The sequence below is a fragment of the Silurus meridionalis genome, chromosome 10 (assembly GCF_014805685.1).
Source record: "Silurus meridionalis isolate SWU-2019-XX chromosome 10, ASM1480568v1, whole genome shotgun sequence".
Taxonomy (NCBI): domain Eukaryota; kingdom Metazoa; phylum Chordata; class Actinopteri; order Siluriformes; family Siluridae; genus Silurus; species Silurus meridionalis.
This window is the reverse complement of record NC_060893.1, coordinates 8426246-8435295: the sequence shown is the minus strand read 5'-3', so window position 1 is coordinate 8435295 and position 9050 is coordinate 8426246. Positions and strand designations below refer to the sequence as shown.

The 9050-nt window shown below is 39.8% G+C and overlaps 1 protein-coding gene across 2 annotated transcripts; it reads right to left on the bottom strand.

The window, feature by feature from the left end:
• Positions 1-863: 863 nt before the first annotated feature.
• On the bottom strand, positions 864-8632 carry zgc:158398 (uncharacterized protein LOC568894 homolog). 2 transcript variants are annotated; one of them, XM_046860269.1, is made up of 8 exons: positions 8529-8632; positions 7577-7690; positions 6791-6982; positions 6438-6681; positions 6193-6352; positions 5955-6111; positions 2551-2685; positions 864-1023 (listed from the first exon to the last, which is right to left on the bottom strand). In XM_046860269.1, the coding sequence occupies exons 3-8, from the start codon at positions 6947-6949 to the stop codon at positions 1006-1008; spliced, it is 873 nt and encodes a 290-aa protein (XP_046716225.1). In that variant the 5' UTR covers positions 6950-6982; positions 7577-7690; positions 8529-8632; the 3' UTR covers positions 864-1005. The 2 variants fall into 2 exon arrangements, with proteins under 2 accessions (XP_046716225.1, XP_046716226.1); XM_046860270.1 differs by having other exon boundaries at positions 8554-8627.
• Between the last annotated feature and the right edge of the window lie 418 nt (positions 8633-9050).

Here is a 9050-nt window from a genome sequence, read left to right as displayed (position 1 = left end):
TCAGCTGGTCCCTACAAGGTTCGGGGTTCAAGCAATTGCCAAGGTAAAATTTTTATTTCTCTTTTTCTATCTAATAGTTTGTACACCTTGTGACATTAAACTGTACATATATTTGTTATTTAAAGAGACTAGTTTAAAAGATTGTTTTATTACTTTTTGTCTTGTTTGAAAGACTTGTTTGGCCTACGTTCAATATGAGTAAAATACTCAAGTACTCTTTAAATCACATACTCTGCATTTTACTCGTCATACTGGAATTGGTGACATAACTTGTAACGGAGTAAGTTTTGCAGTGATGTATCAATACTTTTACACAAGGAGCTTTGTCAGGAAGTCTTTACAGCACAGATGTGGTAAAGTTGGTGCCAATTAGCCGCAGTCCAGACAGAATTACATGGTGTTGAAGTATGGAAAGGAAACCATATTGGTCCTTTAGGTCCAGTGACTGATTGCTTAGAGCTGGAGTGGTAGCTCAGTGGTTAAGGTGTTGGGTTACTAATTTGAAGGTCGGGGGTTCAAGCCCTAGCATTGCCAAGGTGCTAGCTCTAAGCCCACTGCAGCCCCTTATCCAGTTGTCCTTATAACTGAGCAGTTAAGGGCGTTGTTCATGGGCCCAGAGGTGGCAGGCTTGGTGGTGCTGGGATCTTTGGATCCAGAGTCCAATGCTTTAACCACCTTGCATCTTATTGCATTTTACCCTCATTAATGCTGGAAAACAGGATATAAAGAAACCATTTTAGCACTGAAGATAACCTTGTTGTGTCTAATTGTATCAGTAACTGAAAAGCTATTGGTTGAAATTTCACATTAAAAAAACATTTTAAATTTTGCACACCAAACATAGAAGACAGATCACAAAAGACTCTGCGAAACACTTTTATTGTGTAATACATCTGTTTTGGAGCAAATCAAAGGATGCAATTCACAGATCAATCATATAGACTTTCACAGTGATTGATAAGCAGTAACGCTTGTGCACTACTCCTGATGCACTTCTTATCCTCGTCACCCAAGCAGAGTTTCCTGTAAAGTCAAGTGGATAATTTAGAGGTCGATTACACCGTACCAAATAGCACTGAACTATTAGATCAGCAAAAAAGTGCACAAAAAGAGATGCAATGGATATATACACTGGAGATCAAAGTTAGAGAACAATTTATAAACAATTGAACAATTCTGAAATAATGTCATCTTCACTGCTCAACAGTTGAAGGAGTTTTTGTCCTGTCTATACCATGCTACCAGAACACCTTTTCCACAAAATAACTAAGGCATTTAAAAAAAAAATTATTTTGCACAAAACACACTGATCAAAATTAGAGAACACTTTCGGTTACCTCCCAGTTATTGGTGTTAATCTGGTACCTGGTGCTAATTTCCTTGATTATATGTCAACCCCTATTTAACTGGCAGCCTAACTTCCAGTTTCACTGACTCTGTAAGATGGTGGGCCGTTCTAAAGTGACTGAAAAACTCCGGCAGCAGGTTGTCCAGATGAAGGCCAAAGGGATGAGCCTATCAGCCATAGCAAGACAAGTTGGTCGTTCCAAATCTGTGATTTCAAGAATATTGAATCTTTACAACATCACAAACTTATTCAAGTCCGCCAAGAAGGCTGGTCGTCCACGGAAGACAAATACAAGAGAGGACAAGATACTGCAGAGGATCTCAATGGGCAGTTGCTTCCACACTGCAGCTGGAATTGCTCACCAGTTCAGCGCTGAACAGGGTAAGGATCTGTCTCATCATACAGTGTCTCGACGTTTAAGAGCATTTGGACTGAAAGCCCACTCTACAGTGACCAAACCTCTCATTAGCAGAAAGAATCAAAAGGCTTGACTAAGCTTTGCTGAGGAGCATGTTGTGTGGACAGAGGAGAACTGGTCCAAAGTTCACTTCAGTGATGAAAGCAAGTTTAATTTATTTGGGTCTGATGGGAAACATTATGTTTGGCGACGAACTGGAGAAAGACTAAACCCAAAGTGTGTAAAGAAGTCAGTGAAAAATGGAGGAGGAAGTGTCATGGTTTGGGGCATGTTTTCTGCAGCAGGAGTTGGGCCTCTTATACAGCTACATGGCAGAGTGAATGCAAATGTTTATCAGAACCTTCTTCAACAACATATGGTTCCTTCCTTGCGTTCATCACCCAACCAGCCCGCAGTGTTCATGCAGGACAACGCTCCATATCACACAGCAAAACGGGTAAGGCAGTTCCTTGAAACTGAGTCCTGATCTCAACCCAATAGAGAACCTCTGGAAAATCCTTGGCGACAAAGTTATGGCCAAGAAACCCACTACAGTCACCGAACTGTGGAGGAGACTGGAAGAAGAGTGGACCAAAATCACACCAGAGCAGTGTAAGAGACTAGTGCTGTCCTGTGGCCGCAGATCTGCTGAAGTCATTAATGCATGGTATAGACAGGACAAAAACTCCTTCAACTGTTGAGTAGTGAAGATGACATTATTTCAGAATTGTTCAATTGTTTATAAATTGTTCTCTAATTTTGATCTCCAGTGTACATTTAGGCAGGTTGAGTTTATTCTCATTACCTTTTGAGAATCATTTGCAAGATGATGGCGTGATTTGGAACAGGTAACAGTTCCTGAGAAACACATCGTGATGCAGAGAGCCAAAAGAACAATACTGACCAACAGCAGGTGATATCTAGCAAGACTTTTTTCATCCTGGTAGAGTGAGAAACAGTAATACATACACCTGGTTCTTGAAAGTTCATCAACAAAATACTTTGTATGACTGTGTATAAATTATTATGGCATTGAATAACACATGCAGCAACTGGTGGAATACAGTGCAACATCACTGAGGAGAAGAAGAAAAGTAAGGTTTTTTTTTTTTTTTTGTCAAAGCAGCATGCAGTATTGTGTATTTGAAATGTTGTGTGGTGGTGAATTATTGAGGTAAATACACTATATAGGTAAGAGTTAGTGGACACTTTAATATTACATGCATATAGGGTGTCATTGTAAGCTGTAGCATTACAATTTTACTGTACCTTTATGAAACTATGATGTGGAAACTCAATTATTTGCCCAAAGAGAGGCATGAAGGCATGGACTGCCAAGGCTGGAGTGGAAGCTCTCAAGTGTCCTCCACAGAACCCTGACCTCAACCCTATTGAACACCTTTAGAATGCTGACATCCTCATTTAACATTAGTGCCCAAGTTCACAAATGCTTATGGCTTAAAGAACACAACAGCAAAGGGGATAAATGTGGAATGAAAAAATAACCCCACATGGGTGTTGGGTTACCATGTACTTTCGGTCACAACATGTATGAATAACTTGATGGTCTGACAATCTAAATATTTTTTCTTATTTATGGATTCTATTTTTAGCTATGAAAATGTAATATTTGCTACACAATTTTCCTCAAAGCTGATTCTCATCTACTAGTTCTATTGGCCCATTGTGCCAATTTGGGAAGTTCAGAGTTCAAAACGTGCTTCCTACTATAGAATATAATTTTTCAAATTCTTGTTTAACAAAGTGAGGGCACCTAATCATGTCCGGAGATGATGCTATCTGCTCTTTATCATGTATATGAGCTCTTAGGTGCAAAGAGGAAGAATAAATTGTTGAGCCAGTAATCCTGGTATCATTGTGACCTTTAATAAGAAAGGCTTTCATATACACTTTTGAGCCTCTGGGAAATCTAAATAATTATATTTATTTCTGACCGGAAATATAGTCTATGCTGTTTTTAATCATTCACTACAGGGGACCAATCACAAAATGGCACACCTTATAAGTTGAATAATTGTTTAAATAATATTTGGACAGGTAGGCTGAGTGGGAAAAGCATTTGTAGATTCACTGAAGACCACTGAATCCAACCTAGGATGGTTTCACATGAACAGCCTAAAGATCCATGAAGTTACTGAGCAACGCAAGAAGTATAAGGATGGATTAGACTGTAATTGATATAGTCTTCTACAATGGCTCAAGACTACAATTAGCATTAACAGTTCTGCATTCAAGCACCTATCAGTGAATAGTTCACTGAACAGCACACCTCAACTATGATAAACATCTAATGAATAAACATTAGGTGGCACCCAAATGTGGATGGGTTCCCTTCTGAGTCTGGTTCCCCATCTGGTTACCATCTCGGGGAGTTTTTTCCCTGTCACTCTTGCCACTGACTTGCTCATTAGGGATAGACTTATTATTAATCACCAGCTGTGATCAACCTCAAAACAGTTTGCACTTACACTTCGGCCAGCTCTACATTAATCAAACAATATGGAAGGCCAACCGGGGCCTCCAAGGAAAAATGTCTAAACAATAAACAGCCATATAAACAGGTATTATGAGTTTGATACAGCACCAGAATGACCCTGACATCCTGCTAAATCATGTATAACAGGTACAAGGTGCTATCAAAAGGTTTTCGAGACTAGCTCTGTTTGCAAGAAAGTACTTTTGAGCTGGATCTTTGTCTTCAGGAAGGAGCCAAATCTGGTGAGTAGTTGAGGTACCACCTCATTCATTCATTCTCCATGTCTAAGTAATCCTGTTTAGGGTTGGGGTACCCTACTGGGGTGCTCTGGGATGCCAGCGCAGGGTACCCATCTTGGTCACCAAGACGGCGGCGTGTGTTTCAACTTCCTCCAAAGATTTTCTATGGGGTTGAGATCTGGAGACTGGCTAGGCCACTCCAGGACCTTAAAATGCTTCTAACGAAGCCACTTCTTCGTTGCCCAGGCGGTGTGTTTGGGATCATTGTCATGCTGAAAGACCCAGCCACGTTTCATCTTTAATGCCCTTGCTGATGGATGGAGGTTTTCACTCAAAATCTCACGATACATAGCCCCATTCATTCTTTTCTTTTCACGGATCAGTCGTCCTGGTCCTTTTGCTGAAAAACAGCCCAAGCATTATGTTTCCAACCCCATGCTTCACAGTAGGTACGGTGTTCTTTGGATGCAACTCAGCATTCTTTCTCCTACAAACACAAGTTGAGTTTTTACCAAGAAGTTCTATTTTGGTTTCATCTGACCATATGATATTCTCCCAATCCTCTTCTGCATCATCCAAATGCTCTCTAACAAACTTCAGACGGGCCCGGACATGTACTGGCTTAAGCAGGGGGACACGTCTGGCACTGCGGGATTTGAGTCCCTGACGGCGTAGTGTGTTACTGATAGTAGCCTTTGTTACTTTGGTCCCAGCTCTCTGCAAGTCATTCACAAGGTCCCCCCGTGTGGTTCTGGGATTTTTGCTCACCATTCTTGTTATCATTTTGACCCCATGGGCTGAGATCTTGCGTGGAGCCCCAGATCGAGGGAGATTATCAGTGGTCTTGTATGTTTTCCATTTTCTGATAATTGCTCCCACAGTTGATTTCTTCACACCAAGCTGCTTACCTACTGCAGATTCAGTCTTTCCAGCCTGGTGCAGGTCTACAATTTTGTTTCTGGTGTCCTTTGACAGCTCTTTGGTCTTGGCCATAGTGGAGTTTGGAGTCTGACTGTTTAAGGTTGTGGAAAGGTGTCTTTTATACTGATAATGAGTTCAAACAGGTGCCATTAATACAGGTAACAAGTGGAGGACAGAGGAACCTCTTAAGGAAGAAGTTAGGGTTCTGTGAGAGCCAAAAATCTTGCTTTTTTGTAGGTGACCAAATACTTATTTTCCACCATAATTTGCAAATAAATAAAAAAAAAAAAATCAGACAGTGTGATTTTCGGGATTTTTTTTCTCATTTTTGAAGTCTACCTATGATGAAAATTACAACCCTCTGGTGGCTGACTAAATACTTTTTTGCCCCACTGTGTGTGTGTGTGTGTGTGTGTGTGTGTGTGTGTGTGTGTGTGTGTGTGTATATATATATATATATATATATATATATATATATATATATATATATATATATATAATATAAATAAATTCCCTTTTATAACTACTTATATGTGTGTCACTGTGTTTTACCTGAGTGAGAAAGACAGTCAGTTTGGGGTCAGGGGTAAATTCCAAGCTGAAACATGCAGGTCCATTAGCACTCTTTTCTCCTGATTTTATAGCAAGTGCCCTTACAGAAGGTATGTTTTTCTCCAGGTTTTTACTAGAAGGACACTGTGGTGGTAACCTGAAAATAACATAAGCCTACAAGTATATAATATTTGAAAAACACCCATGAAGTATGTATTGATGCTGTTTGTTCTCTTACGGAGTTTGAGGCAGAATGTGGTTTGGAGCTGTAATCCTCAGACAAGAATCATAGAACTGAGGCTTTGCTTGCATGTTCAAGGGTTTTTGGATAAATGAGGACTCAGTGGCTGATACATGCAAGTACAGTGTTACATTTAAAGTCTGTTTCCCAGCAGAGCCTATGGGCAGAAAATGAATACACTGAAACAAATATCCCTGAACACACCCTAACAGTTTGCATTCTTTTAGAGGAAAAGCACATACCTTTGAGGCCCAACTGACTTCCCAATAATGTGTCACTAATGCTGTTGTAATTCATGTAGTCTCCATCAGTCCTCAAAGTCACTAGAAGAAACAAACTTTTTTTTTGTGTGTTGTTGATCAATTCATCAGCATGATTTAACAGTGGAGGTGAGTTCATATCCGGCTTTTCGTTTAATAGATCTGTATCGTTTAACTGTGTGCAGAACTTCAAATCTGCCAGAGAGCCGAGCATCTGATTCCAGTCCTGAAACACATGCATGAACAACAAAAAAAAGGATCGTCAACAATCTAGGACACCACATTTCTGGTTTTTTTCCTTACTGAATAAATACAAAGCAGAACAGTATAATCACCATGCTAATGTCTGGGTTCCGGATGTCATGGTTTTTCGAGTATATCCCAATGCTGATGAAAGCCCCAGCTAGAAGGAGCAGGCACATGAAAAACACAGCCACTGGAGGATGATGTATAATGTTACTCCTCAGGTTTGTGATGGGTTTCCATCGAGCCATATTGCAGAACACCGTCCACACTTAAGCTCAAGGCTGCAACACACAATGTAAGTCTTTTACACTGTACAGCTTTGGTGTCATGCACACACTCAAACATAATATGTTTCTTCAAGGGTTTATTAGTTTAAAACCTAAGAATAAAGACCACCAACAGTGGTTCTACATTGCCATCCTTCTGCATAGAACTTTCTCTCAGAGGAACAAACAGAATCCTGTTTTGCTCCACTTATGACTAGAGAGAGAATCATAAACCAAAACTATTGAATGAAGTTCACAGCATAAAAAACTGAGGAATTTCAATGTATTTGCACTTCACTAAGATATGAGTGGGACCAGAGCATAGATTACATTTCACACAAGTGGTGTGAATGAATACAACAAAAGCACTTTGTCTGATACTTTGACAGCAGTAGCTGAGAGAGCTAGAGTGCTGTTAATAAACTGTAAAATATATAGCAGTCCTGAAATAAGAACATGACATTCTAAAGCAGTACTAGCTAAATCTCCCTCTTTTTCCCTCTAAATGTTTAAAAGGGCAAGATTAAGAAGTGATACAGTGAAAACCACTAGAAAGTAGGCTGCATGTTTTGAATTTAATACTAAAATAAAGGTTGCTGAAAGGCTTACTTAGAGACTCTTTTCTGTTCCAGCACTGAGGTGGTATAATGAACTTCTACTTGATGTCTGAACAGCTGTCACTGGCAGTCTTCAAATGATGTATGTTCCAGCATGACAAGGCCCCTGTAAACAAATTGTGAATAGCACTGATGTGTTAGAAGCAGGAAAAATGTGCAAGCATAAAGATTTGAGCGAGTTTGACAAGGGCCAAATTGTGATGGCTAGACGACTGGGTCAAAGCATCTCCAAAACTGCAGCTCTTGAAGGATGTTCCAGTGGTCAGTATCTATCAAAAGTGGTGAAAGGAAGAACCAGTGGTGAACTGGTGACAGGGTCATGGGCAGCCAAGACTCATTGATGCACATGGGGAGTGAAGGCTGATCTGTGTGTTCCGATCCAACAAACAAGCTCCTGTAGCTCAAATTGCTGAAGAAGTTAATGGTCAACAGGTCACGACTGTTTTGACAGCAAAAGGGGGACCAACACAATATTAGGCAGGTGGCAAATTAGGTATGCCTGATCTGTGTTAATACCCATAAACAATATGACTGACTTTGAGAGAAATACACGTATTACATACATTACCTTTAGCAGAACCATAAAAACTGTCTCTCTACTTTATATATTTGATCACATTTTGTTTGTGCACGTCATCATTTAGTGTCACAGCACAAGAAACCCAGGAGACTAATAGCAGCTGTTGCCTCTTTAATACCAGTGGCACTTCAGCTCATCTGCCAATTCCACAGCAAAATATAAACAATTTTACTTTTATATTTACTTGAAGAGACTCAAAAGCATGCAGTCTCTGGCCAACTGAACTGCCATTAATGACCACACACACACTGACTCAATAAAGTGCCACACAGTCACCTCCTCGTTTATTCCCTGCACTAATAATTTAGAATGCATCTTTAATACATGGGCATCAAACTCCTGCAAATATAATATAATCATATACTTGCTTAAACTGTTGTCTCCCATACATTATGATCATCCCTGTCGATTTCCTGTCTGGGTAAAAGCATGATCTACGTTGCATGTTTACTTTCTCAGCCGAAAGGAACGCTTTAGTGTTATATTCAAAATAAAAGTCTCATAATTTTCATCATCATCTGAGGCACAAACTATTGGCCGTACGTTCACTTCAAAGATGCAAACTAGTAATGCTAATTAGTAATAATAATAACACTAGTAAGCCATAACGGATACAGTACTGGTAGGTAAAAACGTGTGTCAAGTGAATAAAATGTTAATAAACGTTTTTGAAATGTAGGACTTTATTTTGAAAAAAGACCGACACCCGGAAGTAGGAATGGCAAGGACACCTATACAGTATACAAGGGAAGTTAAAACAGAATTCAATACTAGATTTAACAAAGTGGGCAGAGTCACAAAAATACACGTGATATATCAATGGACTCAGCCCAGCATAGGGAGTTGCACTGTGGGTAATATAGTGACGCCATGTGACGTCACTTCA